The following is an 18705-nucleotide window of genomic DNA, read 5'->3' as shown; positions in this document are numbered from 1 at the left end:
TAGTGTTCAAGGCCAGCTTGGACAGAGCCTTGGTGACATGGTCTAGTGTGAGGCATCCCTGCCCATGGCAGGGGGTTGGAACTGGATGATCTTCAGGTCCTTTCCAACCCAAACCGTTCTATGATTCTGTGGTTAAAGCACTCATGACTTCCTGACCCAGGGCCAGGCACATTCCTGTTCAAAGCTGGGATGGGATCAGGCAGGAGGGCACGAAAAGCTCCACTCCTGCAGTGACAGCTCGTCCCTTCCTTTGCCATTACCTTCTAAAGAGTGAGGGCTCCTGCAGTCCGGTGAGTGAAATAATCCTCCCTCCCCACCAAGAGCTGCTGGTGCTGATCATCTGAAACACTGGAACCCACTCAAATGAAGAGTAATTAAAGAAATAAATTTCCCTGAGCTGTGCTGGCCTCCAAAGGTTTGGTTCAGCAGGAAAGGGAAGGGGAGCCTCACAAAATGAATTGCTCGGCTCTTGCTGAAGTAGGCTGCGTGCACCACGGAGCAAAACAGGGATATAGTGGGACCTCTTAAAGGAGGTGTGGGTTAAAGGAAGGCTTTTCCTATGTGGCAGGTCATGTTGAAGCAGGATGGGCACAAGGGCAAAATCCGATCTCTTGATGAGTGAATAATAACAGGAAGATGGGATAACCCTGTTATGGTCATCTCCAAGTCGAAGCAGTGGACAGTAGAGCTGATCACTGACCACTGTCACAAAACCCTGGTTGTTTCCCTCCTTGTGTAAGAATTCCATCAAGTGTCCTTGATTTTGGGCAGTTGAACCAGGTGGGCAGCAGTGGGCTTAATGCTGATGGCATTTTAATGGTGCTGTCACAGGTGGGCTTGTTCATCCTGGAGAAGGCTATAGGAGACCTTAGAGCAGCTCCAGTGCCTAAAGGGGCTGCAGGAAACCTGGAGAGGGGCTTGGGACAAGGGCCTGTAGGGACAGGCCAAGGGGAATGGCTTGAACCTGCCTGAGGGGAGACTGAGATGAGCTCTTAGGCAGAAGCTCTTCCCTTTGAGGGTGCTGAGGCGCTGGCACAGGGTGCCCAGAGAAGCTGTGGCTGCCCCATCCCTGGCAGTGTTCAAGGCCAGGTTGGACAGAGGGGCTTGGAGCACCCTGCTCTAGTGGAAGGAGTCCCTGCCTGTGGCAGGGGTTGGAGCTGGATGAGCTTTAAGGTCCCTTCCAACACAAACCATTCCATGATTCCGTGATCCTCACCCCATATCTGCAACTTCTCCCCTTTTTTAGGCTATTTCAGTTTTCTACAGCTTTTCTACCATATGAAATATAAATTACTGGATAAGATGCGCAAACAGAGCTTTCCACATGATGAACCCCTGGTCTTTGAGCTGTGCCCTAGGAGCAATAAAGTTCTTCCTAAATAATTAAGCAGGTAATAATTAACCATGTTCCCTCTGTGCAGTATTTACAGCCTGGTTTTAATGCAGAGGAAAAGTTCAAATATCCTTTTTGGTAGGTTTTTTGTTGCAGCACAAGCCCTTGGGCAAAGTGGGGCTGAGCAGGGGTGTTGGAGCTGGATGGAAGCATCCCAATCCCTGCATGGACACATTGGAAAGCTTCAAATGTTGCTCCAGAGCATGGTTTCCAGGCTTCCAAGGCAAATCCTTGCCAACCTTTCCCAGGAGGAGAAGGACCAGGATGCATTAGATGGACCCTTTAGAGCCTTGAGCTGTGCTTTGTGGCTATGGGTGGACAGGAAAGGGTCCCTATCAACATATGGCTGTTAGTTTTAAGCATTTTAATGGTTGTGGAGCCTTTGACAGGGATAAATTCTGCCTCTTTTCCCTTTTCCATCAAAAGGCAATCCCAGGCACAGGTTGGATGGAGAAGTGATTCAGAGCAGCCCTGAGGAGAAGGATTTGGAGGTGTTCATTGGTGGAAGCTCCCAGTGACCCAACTTCAGTGTGCACTTGAGCCCAGAACCCCCCCCATGTGCTGGGCTGCACTCCCAGAGCAGGAGCAGCAGCTCAGGGAGGGGATCCTGCCCCTCTGCTGTGCTCTGGGGAGACCTGAGAGCAGCTCCAGTGCCTAAAGGGGCTGCAGGAAACCTGGAGAGGGGCTTGGGACAAGGGTCTATAGGGACAGGCCAAGGGGAATGGCTTGAACCTGCCAGAGGGGAGACTGAGATGAGCTCTTAGGCAGAAGCTGTTCCCTGTGAGGGTGCTGAGGCGCTGGCACAGGGTGCCCAGAGAAGCTGTGGCTGCCCCATCCCTGGCAGTGTTCAAGGCCAGGTTGGACACAGGGGCTTGGAGCACCCGGCTCTAGTGGCAGGGGTTGGAACTGGGTGAGTTTTAAGGTCCTTTCCCACCCAAACCATTCCATGAGTCCATGATTCTCTACAAGCTGTAATTTCAAGCGAGGCGCACGCTGCGGGCAGCACCGTGGGACCGCTTGGCTGTGGATTCCCTTAGAGGAGCAAGAAAGAAAGGAATCAGGCTGCAGCCCCCGCTATTAATCATAGCTGTAATCATGCATTTAATGAACATGACAGCTCCTGCTCCCTCCGGAGAGACGCGTCGAGTCTCGCGCCTGGGGTTTAGGTACAGCAATCACTTCTCACCGCTCGCGCTTGAGAACACCCCGAGCCGCCGGAGCAGCCAGCGTCAGGTTGGGATGATGCATTGAGAGAAACAAGCCCGTTTGCACGGGCTGTGTATTTCCTTACAGATGATGCGCTTCAAACCGACTTAAATCATTAAGGAAGGGGGAAAAAAGAGGAGGAAAAACCACCTGTCCCTTAGGCAGGGTATAAAATATCCAGCCTGACGCCGCCGTGCTGGGTGTAATCGCTTCAAAAGCCCTTAATGTGCACTTCGTGATGCTCTCCCCAGCAGCTCTTAGTTTTCCCTGCTTTTTTTCCCTCCCCTTGTTGTTCCCACTGCCATGGAGTGTGCACAGGGGAGGAACTTGCCATGGCACTTATTTACATCTCTGCAGTGAGGGACTTGTGTGATACAGAGGAAGATACAGGATGCGTGAGATGCTCTCTGATCTGACAGCATCACTGCATCCCAACGCTGACGCTCACCCCAATTGGAGAGTAACTGGGGAGGAAAACTGATCAGTTCTGTGTCTAGCATCTGTCCTGCAAAGTAAAATCATGTCTGGACCAATGGAGACTCCCAGAGTCAACCACTTTGGGCATCATTTTGGCTTCTTGTTTAATATGCTCCAACTTGCAGCAATTTCAGTTTTAAGTCAACCCTTACCCAGTTCCCTGGTGTATTGCTCAGCCCCAGTTTCACCCCAGTTTTGGATTGCTTTGATAATATAGATACTGTATGATCTGAATCACCACTGCCTGCAAAATATCAGATGCTTCGCATTTAGTAATGAAAAGCTCTTGGTGGTGGCTCTTAAGTGAGCATCCCAAGTTGGTACCCACTCTAAAAACCCAAACTTGGGTTCTCCTTAAACATCTGGGCCATCAAACTGCGTCTCCTCCGTCTTCCCCTGTGCTGCTGGGGTGCTCACAGAGCCCTGCTTGTATTGAAACTGATTTGTACACGATACAAAAGCTTCTAAAAATACTTCCCCCTAAATCCCAATCGGCAGCACAAGGTTTAATTACGGAGCTTCTTCTGCAGCAGCGTGAGGCATGCACTGGGTTGTCTCCTCCTGAGTAAATATTGAGGTGCTTTTCTTTGGTTCAGAGAGGATTTGCATGCAGGGTGAGCAATTAGGGGGTGGATGAAGGGTTTCTTTGCCAGCTGCCAGCCTGATGCTTTGCCAGGCATGGTGGGCAGCCCTGGACGGATGCATCCAACCCAGATTCTGCTGTGGATGGGACCGGCTCTTAGGTGGTTAAACTGCCTCCAGGCTGTGAGTTAATTCACGGCAAGAGGTGTAATAGGAGATGAGCATCACTTGTCCATGTGTAATAACATGACTTCTTGCCAGAAGATAAAACCTGGGCAAAAGCCACCCCAGACATCATGCTGTGGATGTATTTTTGCTATCTATAAGCCAAAAACCAGTGGTGTGGTGTCGTTGCAACCTTTATTTCTTTACTTACCTATTTACTCCTTTAGTGATTTACCCTTTCTGGCCAAGATGTGCTTGTCAGGCTGCTTTAACTGAAAGGATGGCACACAAGCAGGGAGCATGTCTGTCCCCAAGAGTCTGCTTTTATGTGAGATATTAAATATTCAGAGACACTGCCTGCTGCCCTGGGGAGCAGCTCCTGGTATAGCCCGTCCTGCTGAGCTTGCTTTAAGGAGCGTTAAGCATAACAGCAGAGGGCAGAGGGGTGCTCTGTTCCTACACTAATGATTGGACTTTAATTTGGGTCTTTCTCCCTGCATCGTAGAATGGTTTGGGTTGAAGGAACCTTAAAGCTCACCCAGTTCCAACTCTGCCATGGGCAGGGACCCCTTCCACTAGAGCAGGGTGCTCCAAGCCCCTGTGTCCAACCTGGCCTTGAACACTGCTGGGGATGGTGCAGCCACAGCTTCCTTGGTTCAGTTGGGTGGCCAACCTTGCTAGCCTCAACCCACATCCCCACTAAGAGCTGCTCAGTGGCACCTTGAGAGCAACCCAACATTGATGTGTATTTATTTTAGCGCTTGAAAAGATGCTTATAATAGAATCATAGAATCACAGAATGGTTGGGTTGGAAAAGACCTTAGGGTCATCCAGTTCCAACCCCCTGCCATGGGCAGCGACACCTCACACCAGACCATGTCACCTAAGGCTCTGTCCAGCCTGGCCTTGAACACTGCCAGGGATGGAGCATTCACAACTTTACCAAATCATTTACCACTTCTTTGGAGCAAAGCAGCTCTGAAACGAGGGGGAAGCTGCAAGAAAGAGATGCAAAATACCCCTCAGCAGTGCCTCAGATGCCCCGTTAACACTCAACACGCTCCCATCAGGCTCGAGCGAGCTTGCCGCAAGCTTCAGCGCGCTTACCAGTGAGTTACACAGAGTTTACTCCGTGCCTCTGATCGACAGGCGTGTGCCACCCGCTCCCGCATCGCCGCTGCTTTGAGTAGCAGAGGGAACAGATGGGGCTTTGCCGCCGGCGGCAGCCCGAGTGACAGCTCGCGCGTGGGGAGAGCGCGCTGCCGCTCGATCAAATTCCACTCCTTCACTTCCCAACACGCCTGGGCTGGCAGGTGAGTGACTGAGCCACCTGGAAAACCGGGAGCCAGCCTTTGTTTGCAGCTCGCTCTTTTCCGTGCCGCTCAAGGACAGTTTAATGACGTGAGCCCATGTAGCCGACACAGCAACTGGGTTTCCCCAGCCAAGCCAAGCGGAGCGCAAAAGCATGGGGGTTGTCCAGAGAATGGGGGTGTTTGGCACGTTTGGGTGCTGAGGGGAAAGGTTCCTGCTGTGTTTGGAGCTGGGAAGGAGACTTTTTGCTGTGGTTGGTCTGTTGGTGCCAGCGATGTGGTCCAAAAAGAGCATCCTCATCCATCCGGGCTCTGAGAGCTTCTTGCTTTGGGTTAAGGTCGTAAGATCGTAGTATCATTTAATACTTTGGGTTGGAAGGGACTTCTGAAGGTCATCTAATCCAACCCTTCTCTAATGGGCAGGGACATGTTCAACTAGATCAGGTTGCTCACAGCCTCATCCAACCTGACCTCGACTGTCCAAGGGATGGGGCACCTACCACCTCTCTAAGCAACCTGTTCCAGTGTCTCTTCACCCTCATCGTAAAGACTTTCTTTCTTATATCCAACCTAAATCTCCCTCCTTTTCATTTAAAACCATGACCCCTTATCCTGTTGTTCCAGACCGTACTAAAAAGACTGTCCCCAGCTTCCTTATCAGCTCCTTTTAAGTACTGAAAGGCTGCAAGGGCTCCCTGAAGCCTTCTCTTCTCCATGCAGAACCACCCCAACTCTCAGCCGTTCCTCACAGCAGAGATGTCTTATCCCTCTGATCATTTTATGGACCTAAGATACTGCGAACTGCATGAAATGCATTGATTCTGACCAAATGATCTCTGTTTTCCTCTGTTTCCAGCAGGGCGGTTGCAGTGTACACCCAGTGCTGGCTTCTCTCCATCCAGCTGCCTGAACAGATCAGCCACGAGCCGATACATCGCCAGGTCTGTACTTGTGGGGAGGAACAGCGTGCTCCCCCCTTGTAATGCTGCCTGTGATTTATGCTTGGGAGGGTGTCAGAAGCTTGAGATGCTGCTATTTCAGTTGATGTTTATTCACTGGAGCTCTGGTCACTGCTTTTTCCCCAGCCTCTGCTATGAGGTAGTTGTAAGCTCAGCAGAAAGCCATGGTTTCTGCTTGGAAAGGGTTTGAAAGGTTCTAGGTGCATAGAAACACCTTCCTGTGAGCAAAGAATTCCAGATCCTACTTAGTCCCTTTTTAAACCAACCATATTGTTCTCAAGGGGGATTTGGGTTTTTTTTAAAGTCCATCCCAATTTAACCCAGCAAATGTGGAGGTTTTCCTTCTCTCTCTCCCTTCCAAAAAGTGTGAATTTGCCACGTGGAAATCACCACGTACAGAAGACTGATGTTATGCTGCTGGTGTTCAAAGCCCTGCTGCCTTTCTCATTCTCCCTTGTGTTGTGCTACTCATAATGCAACACATCTTCATTTCCCTGAGTATAAGCATTTGCAGGCAGGTCCTTCTTAACTGTAGCAGACCAAGTGTGGTGGTTCTAGATGTCCGTATGCAGACGCGATGCCAGATTCTAGCTGTATTTTATCTAACCTGAACATCCCCTGTTTCAGTTTGAACCCATCACCCTTTGTCCTATCACTGCAGTCCCTGATGAAGAGTCCCTCCCCAGCATCCTTGTAGCCCCCTTCAGACACTGGAAGCTGCTCTGAGGTCCCCACGCAGCTTCTCTTCTCCAGGCTGAACAGCCCCAGTGTTCTCAGCCTGGCTCCATACAGGAGGTGCTGCAGCCCCTGCTCATCCTCGTGGCCTCCTCTGGACTTGCTCCAACAGCTCCATGTCCTTCTGATGCTGAGGACACCAGAACTGCACCCAGTGCTGCAAGTGGGGTCTCACGAGAGCAGAGTAGAGGGGCAGGATCACCTCCTTCAGTATGGTATCATACCATATTGTGGCTTTCTTTGCCTTAGCTTTGGAACCACCACAAGTACCAAGAAGCAATTAGTGATGGAGCTTGGTGTCACGCCCAGGCCACTTATGATAAAAGAGGTGGTGGCATTTCTAATGCTGAGACAGGGCTTTCCCGTTCAGTATTTTGGCTGTGTGAAGTTGTCTTCTTCTCATTGGCATTTTAACTCAAGAACTGCAGACAACAATAATAGAGGTAAAAATGTGCAGTCACCTGTAAATACATTGCTTAAGCAAGTATCTGTCATGGGTAATGCTACTTTGAACCTCTGACCTGTGTTTCTCACACCAGGAGGGCCAAGACTTTGGAAATACATGCATATTATATATATATATTTCAACAATTTTCTGTATCAGTATTAATCTTTAATCCCTAGGGAACCAATGCATATAACTACCCAGAGAGAACCTGAGTGGCTTCATTTGGCCCCATCCAGAGCACTGTGTCCTCTGCAAACCTGAGTTGACTGTCATGTACCATCTGATTATATACTCCAAGAGATGAAATCTGCTCTCTCTGGTGTTGCAGTCACCCTGATCTCATCACTTCTCCTCTTCCTCCTGGTCTCATGCCTCTCTATAACTGCTGGGTAATTACCTCTCCAGCTGGAAGCTCATGGAAAACGTGTGCTAAGCACATTTGATATCCTTCAGGAACTTCTAGTGGTACCAAGCAATTAACAGCAACTTCTATTGGTGCTTGGTATTAACCTTGTGTTCCACTGCCTGTCATGTAGGCTGTTTGCCTCTTAAAGGACTTGAATAGCAGCAGGTCAGCTGGCAGGACACGTGCAGAAGTGCCCTCAAAGTTGCATGATGTTTGCATCCTGTGCTGCACGAGACCAGCGTGGGAGAAGATGGGATTTGCCTCATGGTGTTCCCCAGAACTGCAGGAAGCTCTCTCCATGCTCGTAGAATCATAGGAGAGAACAATGGTTATGGAGGTGGGAAGGAATCTCTGGAGATGCTGTCCTTCCTCCTGCTCCAAAGGACCCAACCCCCTGCCACAGGCAGGGACCCCTTCCACTGGAGCAGCTTGCTCCAAGCCCCTGTGTCCAACCTGGCCTTGAACACTGCCAGGGATGGGGCAGCCACAGCTTCTCTGGGCACCCTGTGCCAGCGCCTCAGCACCCTCACAGGGAAGAGCTTCTGCCTAAGAGCTCAGCTCAGTCTCCCCTCTGGCAGGTTCAAGCCATTCCCCTTGGCCTGTCCCTACAGGCCCTTGTCCCAAGCCCCTCTCCAGGTTTCCTGCAGCCCCTTTAGGCACTGGAGCTGCTCTAAGGTCTCCCCTTCAGGAGCCTTCTCTTCTCCAGGCTGCCCCAGCCCAGCTCTCTCAGCCTGGCTCCAGAGCAGAGCTGCTCCAGCCCTCGCAGCATCTCCATGGCCTCCTCTGGACTCGCTCCAACAGCTCCACGTCCCTCTTGTGCTGCTGCCCCAGAGCTGGATCAGGACTGCAGGAGGGGTCTCTCCAGGGTGCAGCAGAGGGGAGAATCCCTTCCCTAACCTGCTGCTCATGCTTCACGGCAAAGTTGGCCGAAAATAAGACCTAACAGCTTATGGCCCAGCAGGAACTTCCTGAATATCTCACTCTTTCTTCAAAGTGAACTTGGGCTCCTCTGTGTTGTTGAAGTGTCTTCTCTATGACATTGCTGTGTTGAACATGTTACCTGACCCTGTTTCTTTCCTTTTCAGCCGTGCTGTTCAGCGGAGTTTGGCCATCATCCGTCAAGCCAAGCAGAAGAAAAAGAAGAAGGAATACTGTATGTACTACAACCGCTTCGGCAAGTGTAACCGGGGAGACAGCTGCCCCTACATCCATGATCCAGACAAGGTGGCCGTCTGCACCAGGTATGGATGGACACAGCAACACCGTGCTTTGATCCATCATTGTAGCCTAAGCCATTGGTTGGCTTTGGTGCTTGCTCATAGAAACATCAAATCATGGAATCAACCAGGTTGGAAAAGCCCTTTAAGCTCATCCAGTCCAACCATTCCCCAGCGCTGCCAAGGCCACCAGTAACCCACGGCAGAGAGGGCCTTGTCTCCATGTGTGTGAACATTTCCAGGGCTAATGACTGCAGCCCTGCCCTGGGCAGCCTGTTCCAATGCCTGAGCACCCGCTGGGGCAGGAATTGTTCCTCAGCTCCATCTAAACCTGCCCTGGTGCAGCTTGAGGCCATTATCTGTGATATTCCTTGTGGAAACAACCTGATAACAGAGAGGTAAGACCACGAGGATAGCTGATCTGGGTCAAGCCTAGGGTCTGCCCAACACTTGGGTTGGCAGGTACCTATAGGAGGAGGACAGGACAAGGCACACAGAGAAGGGCTCTTTCTCTTTGGTGGCACTAGAGCTTCTGGCAGTGAAGCTCTGCATCCTTGCTAAGGTTTGTCTTTCAATTGCTAGAGGTTGCTACCAAACCATCATCATGTAATAGTTCATAGTTCTTCTTTCGGGTGAATTTACTTTGTCCTTCCTTTAACACATGGTATTTATGGCAGTGGGTTGCACAGCTGAATTATGCACTGTATGGAAAGTGGTTCCTCACTGCTCAACTACTGTGCTGGCTTCCTCCTCACTGGCAGTCATTGAGAAGGACTGATCACCTTCTAGGCACCAGTTACAACTGTGTAGTCCTCTCTTCCCTGTCCAAACTTCCCAGATAGGAGAATGATGGTCTGTTCAATCTTTTCTGGTAATTTTACTCTATATTTAGCCATCATTTTACATGCAGCAATGCCAATGAAGCAACACACCACCAGGCTCCAGGTTAAATACACATAGTTTGGTTGTTCTGCACAGCCTGCAAATCATTTCACATTTTAGAGATGGATACCATTCATTCATTCATGCATTCATTCAATGGTTGTGGTTGGAAAGAACCTTAAGATCATCCAGTTGCAACCCATGCCTTGGGCAGGGACACCTCACACTAGACCATAACACCCAAGGCTCTGTCCAATCTGGCCTTGAACACTGACAGGGATGGAGCATTCACAGCCTCCCTGGGCAACCCATTCCAGTGCCTCACCACCCTCACAGTAAAGAACTTCTTTATATCTAACTTGAACTTCCCCTGGTATTCAGTTTGAATCCATCACCCCTTGTCCTGTTGCTGCAGTTCCTTATGAAGAGTCCCTCTCCAGCATCCTTGTAGCCTCTTCAGACACTGGAAGCTGCTCTGAGGTCTCCACGCAGCTTCTCTTCTCCAAGCTGAACAGCACCAATGTTCTCAGTCTGGCTCCATACAGGAGCTGCTCCAGCCCCTGAGCATCCTTGTGGCCTCCTCTGGACTTGCTCCAACAGCTCCATGTCCTATCACCAGCACCTTTAAGTAACCTTCCATAGCATAGTCCAGAAGCTCTAAAATTATTCAAAATTCAGAGTAGTGTTTTAAGAATTAGCAATAAAATCATAAAAATTCTTAATCAGAATAATTGACCTTAGTGATGTACTCGGTGCTCTGAGGTTGAGTATGCCATCAGGGCTTGCCATGCGGAATGCAGAACCTAAACCATGTAGCCAGTTCTCAAAGAGACCATCTGACATGAATGATTTTATGAGTCCTGGGTAATAACCTGATGCAGATACTGGAGCAGTGCAGGTGTGAGTGACTTAAGAGCCTGCACTGACCATACATGAGGTGATTTCTTCTAGCAGCACTTCTCAGATCCATGCAACAGGTTTGAATCCTTCAGCCTGTGTCTCTGTGCAGCTATAAAGCTTGATAATATATTACAGGAGAGCTGATCCAGGGTGCCAGCTCATTGTTCCTGCCCAACACTTGATTAAACTGCATTCTATGTCATATAAAATGTGAGGAAAAGCCAACTCCACTGATGAACATGTTGAGTCATTTCTCTGTGCAAGTGCTTCCATGCTGGCATCATTTGGAGGTTGCACAAAGCTTGGTGGGAGATCATAGAGGAGGAAAAGGTGATTATTGGGTTTTTAGCTGGTTCCTTGTTCTCTTGTAGCACATCCTCATGAGCATGGAGATGGTTATGTCCTAGCTGTCTGGTCAGGATTACTTCTGGTGACAAAGAGGACAAGGGATGCCAGCTACTGAGTTCTCACTTTGAATCATAGAATGGTTTGGGTTGACAAGGACCTTAAGCTCATCCAGGTCCAAACCCCTGCCATGAGCAGGGACACCTTCCAGTAGAGCAGGGTGCTCCAAGCCCTGTCCAGCCTGGCCTTAAACAGGGATAGCACGGCCACAACTTCCCTGTTCAACCCTCTGCCAGTGTCCCACTACCCTCATAGTAAAGAGCTGATGTCTAATCTAAATCTCCCCTCTTTCAAAATCCCTTTTCCTTCTTATGTTGGTGACCAAAGCTGCTTTTGGGCTTTGCTCCTCGCATGCTTTAGGAATTCCTGGACCTTGAGGTCTTTTGAGTCTCTATCCTACCCCGTTTCAGTGGATCACTAGAGAACAACACTGATTTTCTCCCAGTCCTTTGTCTCCTTACTCTGGTGCCTTCTAGCCCCAACCCTCTTCTTTAGTTTAACATTATCAATCATCTCTTATTTTTCTCAGTCTGCTTTTAATTTAAGGTGTCCTTTAACTTGCAGACCTGGGTGTTTCAAGGAGGTGCACATAGCTATGCTGTGATCACAGTCTGCAAACCTTGTTGCCATCAAGCTGGTTTTCCCATCTATGTGTTCCCATTTACACTTTGTTCAACTCAATTCTATTTGATTTTTAACGGATCTCTCCATGCTCAGCTTTAAACTTACCCAGATTTATGAATAAAGCATATTCTGTGCTCCACAACCTCCCATACCCCTGGAGTCTCCTTTGGGGGGTTCAGACCAGCACTCTCCCCATGATAACGTGTACTTTATTCTGCTGTCACATTGGTAGCTCATAGAAGAACTTCTGAGTCCAAACATCCTCATGTCCTTTGGGATCTTGGTTGTGTCCCTGTCTCTTCTCCTCCTGGTTGTTGGCCACACACACTTGGAGAACCTCCTTGTGGTTTATCCAGCATCTGGTGTCATCAGGGTACCAGGAAGGACCTTTCTCCTTTTGAGAGCATCAACTCTGAACCTTGGGCCTTGTTCTACAAAGGAGCTGCCAAATACAGTGAAGAGCAAAAGAACAAAATCTATCGGGAAGCATCAACTGCTCTTCCAACAAGAAGGACCTTTAGCATTTCAGGGCATGAAATGGGCTTTAACAGCAACCTTGGCAGCAGTTGTATTTGTGACCTTGGGTACACCTGGTAACGGGACAAGGCAGATGCTTGGTGTTTAAAACCATGTGTTTTGTGATCCATCTCGTGTTCAACCCTCTCCTTCTGGTGTCTCTACAGGTTTCTCCGTGGCACTTGCAAGAAGACGGATGGGACCTGTTCCTTTTCCCACAAGGTGTCCAAAGACAAGGTCTGTATGGGCTTCCCAAGGAGTGTAGTGTGGCTCTATGAGCGAGCGGACACTGGTGGTTGTAGGGAAGTCCACCTCACTGAGTTTGCTTGCCAGGCTGTTCAGGCTCATGATGGACTCCTCATCAGGGACTGTAGCAACAGGACAAGGGGTGATGGGTTCAAACTGAAACAGGGGAAGTTCAGGTTAGATATAAGGAAGAAGTTCTTTACTGTGAGGGTGCTGAGGCGCTGGCACAGGGTGTCCAGGGGAGCTGTGAATGCCCCATCCCTGGCAGTGTTCAAGGCCAGGTTGGACACAGGGGCTTGGAGCACCCTGCTCTAATAGAAGGTGTCCCTGCCCATGGCAGGGGGTTGGAACTGGATGGTCCTTTCCAACCCAAGTCATTCTATGAGTCTGTGATGGGGTTGTGAGAGAAAAGAGTGTCTCTTCAACTGGCATGGTGGTTGAACGCATGAATGCATGCTGTGCATTGATACATGAGCGTTATACATGGATGCATTAAGCAGCAGATTGGAAACCAGAGCACTTGTGTTGGGTAATGAGTGTTGGCTTAAGGTGTGTTTAAACTTCAAATATCCAAGAGAAGGTGCACAGGAACAGCATTTAGTTGTGTCTAAACCTTAGCTACCTCTATAAGATCACCCTTCCCCGAGATCACTCACCCTTCTAAACCACCCTGTGCTGGCATCACAGGAGGATGTTTTAACATCCAAGAACTTGGAGGTATAAATTAACCTCTCTAAGAAGCCAGGCAGTGAATCCAAGTGGCAAAACAGCTTCAGAGTTCATCGTGGGTTTCAACCCTCTTGATGTATTTGAGGGTCTGCAGTTTTATTACATGGAGCAAGGTGGAAAAATAATGTTTGCTTTTAGTGATTATCAGTTGATGATTTAACAGCTGAAGCTCCTTTCAGCAGCTGGATCTCCAGTCGGACGTAGCTTTGGAGACCTCAAGTGTTGAAGCTGGTGCTGAAGGTTAAGTGTAGCTGCAGGTCCTGAGCTGGGATGTGTTTCAGGCACCTGTTTAAGTTCAGCTTTGTGGGATGGATGTGGAGCATCATTTTTCTGCTACAAAGGATCACCCAGACAGCAACAATGAGGTTAATCCCACCGGGATATAGAGACCCCAACCAGTGTCACTGTTGTTACATGCTCTGCTGTCAGGATGAGATATAATCATAGAATCATGGAATGGTTTGGGTTGGAAAGGACCGCAAGATCATCCAGTTCCAACCCCCCTGCCATGGGCAGGGACACCTCACACTAAACCATGTCACCCAAGGCTCTGTCCAACCTGGCCTTGAACACTGTAAGGGATGGAGCATTCACAACCTCCCTGGGCAACCCATTCCAGTGCCTCACCACCCTCACAGGAAATAATTTCTTCCTTATATCCAATCTAAACTTCCCCTGTTTAAGTTTTAACTCATTACCCCTTGTCCTACCACTACAGTCCCTAATGAAGAGTCCATCCCCAGCATCCCTATAGGCCCCCTTCAGACACTGGAAGGCTGCTATGAGGTCTCCATGCAGCTTCTCTTCTCCAGGCTCAACAGCCCCAACTTTCTCAGCCTGTCTCCATACAGGAGGTGCTCCAGCCCCTGAGCATCCTCGTGGCCTCCTCTGGACTTGTTCCAACAGTTCCATGTCCTTTTTGTGTTGAGGACACCAGAACTGCACACAATACTCCAGGTGAGGTCTCACAAGAGCAGAGTAGAGGGGCAGGATCACCTCCTTGGACCTGCTGGTCACGCTCCTTTTGATGCAGCCCAGGATACGGTTGCTTTCTGGGCTGTGAGTGCACACTGAAGCCGGCTCATGTTCATTTTCTCATTGATCAGTACCCCCAAGTCCTTCTCCGCAGGGCCAGAAAGCAGGATGCAAACAAGGACCAGTTTTCCCAGAGAAGCCTGTAAGTCTCAGCCCTTCATTGTGACACTCAAGGAGTCTGTAGCCTCCCTTGGCTGTATTTCTGGTGTCATTTGTGAGAGCTTTCATAGCTGGGCCTGGGGCATGGCAGGGACTGGAGCTCCCCTGGTTCTGGAAGTGCTGCTTTGTATTACTCACGCTTTGTTTTATTTAACCTGTGCCCTGTGAACTGTCATTATGACACCTTCTTCTCCCCGCTCTCAGACATCACCGTCCTCCATTCCCCATCCGCAGCATCATGGAGGTAATAGAATAATACAGTGGTTTTTGTTGGAAGGGACCTTAAAGCTCATCCAGTTCCAACCCCCGTCCACAGGGAGGGACACCTTCCACTAAAGCAGGTTGCTCCAAGCCCTGTCCAGCCTGACCTTGAACACTGCCAGGGATGGAGCAAGTCCATTGCAACTATAAGGATGGGGTAATTACAGTGCAATTAGTGGCCTGTAAAGGATTTATCCCATGGGGCATGAGGTCTCATCAGGGTCTGGGACAACACCGTGTCCAACAGCACTTGCCTTCGGGTTCACAGTTCTCTTGTCTTCTGTTCCCTCCATTTGCCTGAGGCACGTTCCTTGTCAGCAGGGAGCTCATAAGTTATCCTGGCAGTGAGCAGAGCTGCTCTGAACCAGCCACAAAGCACCAGATGGTTTTTACATGTATTTCTCTTCAGAGTCACTTAATCACGAGTATATAAAATAGAGAAGGTAGGCTGGGGACAGCTGTACTCCCTGCCTCGTGGCGTGTCAGAGGAGGGATGGCGATGAGAATTGATAGAAGGGAAAAAGGCCGGTTTGCTTTTTTCCCTTCCTATAACAGATAGTTAGACTTCAGAAATAAAGAAGCCAGGAAAGAAGAAAGCTTTGCAAAGGGGACTTGCTGTTGCTGTATCCACTTGGGAGTGAATATGGGGCCAGCGACTTCTTGTTCAGCCTGGAGAAGGCTCCAGGGAGAGCTTAAAGCACCTCCAGTGCCTAAAGGGGCTACAGGGAACCTGGAGAGGGGCTTGGGACAAGGGCCTGTAGGGACAGGCCAAGGGGAATGGCTTGAACCTGCCCGAGGGGAGACTGAGCTGAGCTCTTAGGCAGAAGCTGTTCCCTGTGAGGGTGCTGAGGCGCTGGCACAGGGTGCCCAGAGAAGCTGTGGCTGCCCCATCCCTGGTTCAGAGCCAACCAGGCTGTGATTCTATGGCTCTTTTCACCTGAGAGAAGGAGGATGAGGCACCCCAGGGGCGGTTCAAAGGTCTCTCCACTCACCACCTTGTCATCAGCACAGGCTGGAAGAGAAACAGCCTCTTCTGTGGAGTTCAAGCTTGTTTCAGGGTGATTTATGGCTGCGGGGATGCTGCTGCCCAAAGCGAGCGGCCGCTTTGCTCTTCGCCTCCTGGACTCCCTGTTAACCCAGGTGATCGCTAGCAAAGGTGGTGTTAGCCTCATTTATCAGCGGAGGAGGAAGGCAGGTGAAGTTGCTCAGTAGAGATAATACCCTGCTTTCCCTCCCCCTTCTGTCTTTTGGGAGTAGATCCCACCTCTTCCTGGGATGAGGGATTGGAAGGGTGGCTTGGTTTTGTCTCAGTTGGGGTTTTAATGTGATGAATGGTACTGTTATGGTGTTTAATGGTGATGTGGTGTCAGTTGTGGTTTGGGAGTCCCCAGTTCTGTTGATGCTCCATTAAGTTGACCCTCAGAACGTTGTGGTTATGGGGGGGACACCCCACAACCTCCCCATCACAGAAGCTTCAGCTTATTGTTGTGTATCCCACCTCAGTGGGAAGTCCCTGGGGATGTGGCCCTGTATCCAGTCCACAGGGTGAAGCATCAAGGTCTTGCAGGGCTTAGCTATTGCTTTGAGGACAAAACTCCTGTCCAGCCTTGGGATGATCCTGTGCCTCAGTTTAACTGATGAAAAATGGGGAAAGTTCCTTTGTTTTCTATGGGAAAGCTGCATGGGTTCAGCTTTCCCATACTTGCTTTTCCCCGTCTTCGCTCCAAGCAGAGGATGGTCTCCAGTGTATGAGGGTGCTCCAGATGGGCACAAAGCTTTGCAGATGCTTTCAAAATCCAAACTGTCCCTCTGGCAATGGAAAAGGGAGCCTGGAGGAGAGGGAAAGCTGGTGGTTGTGGAATTTTGCTCTGCAGAGGATGCAGGGCAGAGCCCTCAGCATCCATCAAAGTGGTCATAGAACCACAGAATGGTTTGGGTTGGAAAGCACCTTAACTTCATCCAGTTCCGACCCCTGCCACGGGCAGGGACACCTTCCACTAGAGCAGGGTGCTCCAAGCCCCTGTGTCCAACCTGGCCTTGAACACTGCCAGGGATGGGGCAGCCACAGCTTCTCTGGGCACCCTGTGCCAGGGCCTCAGCACCCTCACAGGGAAGAGCTTCTGCCTTATCTGTTTGTTCAGTCTGAACCCATCACCCCTTGTCCTATCACTGCAGTCCCTGATGAAGAGTCCCTCTCCAGCATCCTTGTAGCCCCCTTCAGACACTGGAAGCTGCTCTGAGGTCTCCACGCAGCTTCTCTTCTCCAGGCTGAACAGCCCCAACTTTCTCAGCCTATCTCCATACAGGAGGTGCTCCAGTCCCTGAGCATCCTCGTGGGCTCCTCTGGACTCACTCCAGATGGAGCATTCACCACTACCTCAGGCAAAGGAGATTTCTGTGTGACGGGGCTGATGCACCAGCACCTCCCAGTGATTGAGAGACCCCGGTAAATGTGAATGAATGGGTTTGTGAGTGAAGGTTAGCGAGAGGCTAAGACTGGGGCACCCGCCCGCTGCTGCTACAACAGCTTTTCCCCTTGAGGAACTCGCAAAGAATCAGCATTTTTCTCCCTAATAGAGCTTCAAAACTCTGTTGTGAGCAATTTGGAGCTTCACGTGGAGTTTCGGGTTCATTAGCTGCTGCCTCCAAAGCGTGTTCGGAGTCAAAAGCTGTCTAATGCGGACGCCCCGCACCACTGCCTTGAATTAATGTTATTGTTATTTGTGTGGACGTAGTGGGGTGCAAACAAGGTTAATTGAAATGAGAGTGCTGCTTCCTCTTGATAATGGCTCGGGCTTGACAGCGAGGAGGAGTTGAGGTTTGTAGCAGAGCTGCCTTTATTACCCCTTTTTATTAGAGCTAATTTGGGCTCTAGATCAAAAACTACATTAAGGGAATCGTTTACGGTCACACCACCAGCACCAAACCCAGATAGCCCCCGAGCCCTGTCCTTTATGTTAATGCCTGCAGTTAAAAGACAATTAAAAATAAACTCTTCTCTTTTAAAGCACCCTTTGTTTTCTTTCCTCTCGGCTTCCCTCTCGATCTCTCTTTGCATGGAATGAGCCAAATGAGTTCAAACCCTAATGTGCCCTTCAGGGAAAAAGGGATTGTTTGCGGATAGCCTCCACTGGGCTCATTGCAGGATTGTAAATATTAGTTTGGGGTTGCTCAAACTGCCGGGTCTGAGATGCTACTGGTGAGCAGAGGGAGGGATGCAGGACCGAGCAGGAAGGGGATCCAGCATGTAGGCGAGCAGCAAGGGATGAAACAGGAGGAGCCAAACCATCGTGAGGGCTTCGGGAAGCGCATGATCCCGTCGGCAGCTGCCTTGTCAGGTTGGGAAGTTGTCTGTGGTAGCCGGTGAGGTAAAGATGCAGGGATGTCACAGCAGGCTGGTAATCTGTTTTTAATTGTAACAGCTGGCGGAAGGTGAAGTTTGTGCTTGGAGGACGAGGAGGATCCTTCCTCGGTTGCTTTTGTTATCCACGTCGGCTGTTGCGGTGCTAAAGCTTCAGGAGGGCTTTGCTCTGTCAGTCTAACCACTCTCTTCCTTGGCTGCTTGCAGCAGGATGCCAGGGTCTCCTCCTCCTTTCCTTCCCTCCTGGAGCATCCCTCCTGCAGCATCCCCTCTGCAGCACACAGGGACAGGCATCGTCACATCGCTCGCAGCACTTGGTGCAAGGCAGCCCCCCCTGAAACACTTGTAGAGGTGGAAACACTTCCCCCTTCCTAGGACCCACCTTTGGGAGCCTTTCTCTAACCACATGCTCTGCACCCTGCAGCAGGTCCGTATCCGTGGAATTGCCAAATAGACGGGGCACCCCCAGGATGCTGGTTTGGCCTTTGCATTGGCCAGAACAAGTTTAATCCTGTGCCTGGGCTGGGGCAATCCTAGGCACAGCTGCAGGTTGATGTCCTCAACACAAGAAGGATATGGAGCTGTTGGAGCAAGTACAGAGGAGGCCACGAGGATGCTCAGGGGCTGGAGCACTTCCTGTATGGAGCCAGGCTGAGAACACTGGGGCTGTTCAGCCTGGAGAAGAGAAG

At 50.2% G+C, this 18705-nt stretch overlaps 1 protein-coding gene across 2 annotated transcripts in view; it reads left to right on the top strand.

Annotated features, from left to right (window-relative positions):
- ZC3H3 (zinc finger CCCH-type containing 3) overlaps window positions 1-18705 on the top strand; it is a 155058-nt gene that overhangs the window by 106800 nt on the left and 29553 nt on the right. Inside the window, exons 6-8 of one of the 2 annotated variants that reach the window (XM_061374233.1) lie at window positions 5993-6074; window positions 8767-8922; window positions 12393-12462. In XM_061374233.1, coding sequence (XP_061230217.1) covers window positions 5993-6074; window positions 8767-8922; window positions 12393-12462 — 308 coding nt within the window. Of the gene's footprint in view, window positions 1-5989; window positions 6075-8766; window positions 8923-12392; window positions 12463-18705 lie in introns of both variants that reach the window. The other variant, XM_061374232.1, reaches the window with a different exon arrangement.

Source organism: Neopsephotus bourkii, unplaced genomic scaffold (genome assembly GCF_033783945.1).
Source record: "Neopsephotus bourkii isolate Nb327-2 ecotype Australia unplaced genomic scaffold, CSIRO-AGI_Nbou_v1 NB_1637, whole genome shotgun sequence".
Lineage (NCBI taxonomy): Eukaryota > Metazoa > Chordata > Aves > Psittaciformes > Psittacidae > Neopsephotus > Neopsephotus bourkii.
Note: the sequence above shows the minus strand (reverse complement) of the source record. Positions and strands in the feature narration are given on the sequence as shown.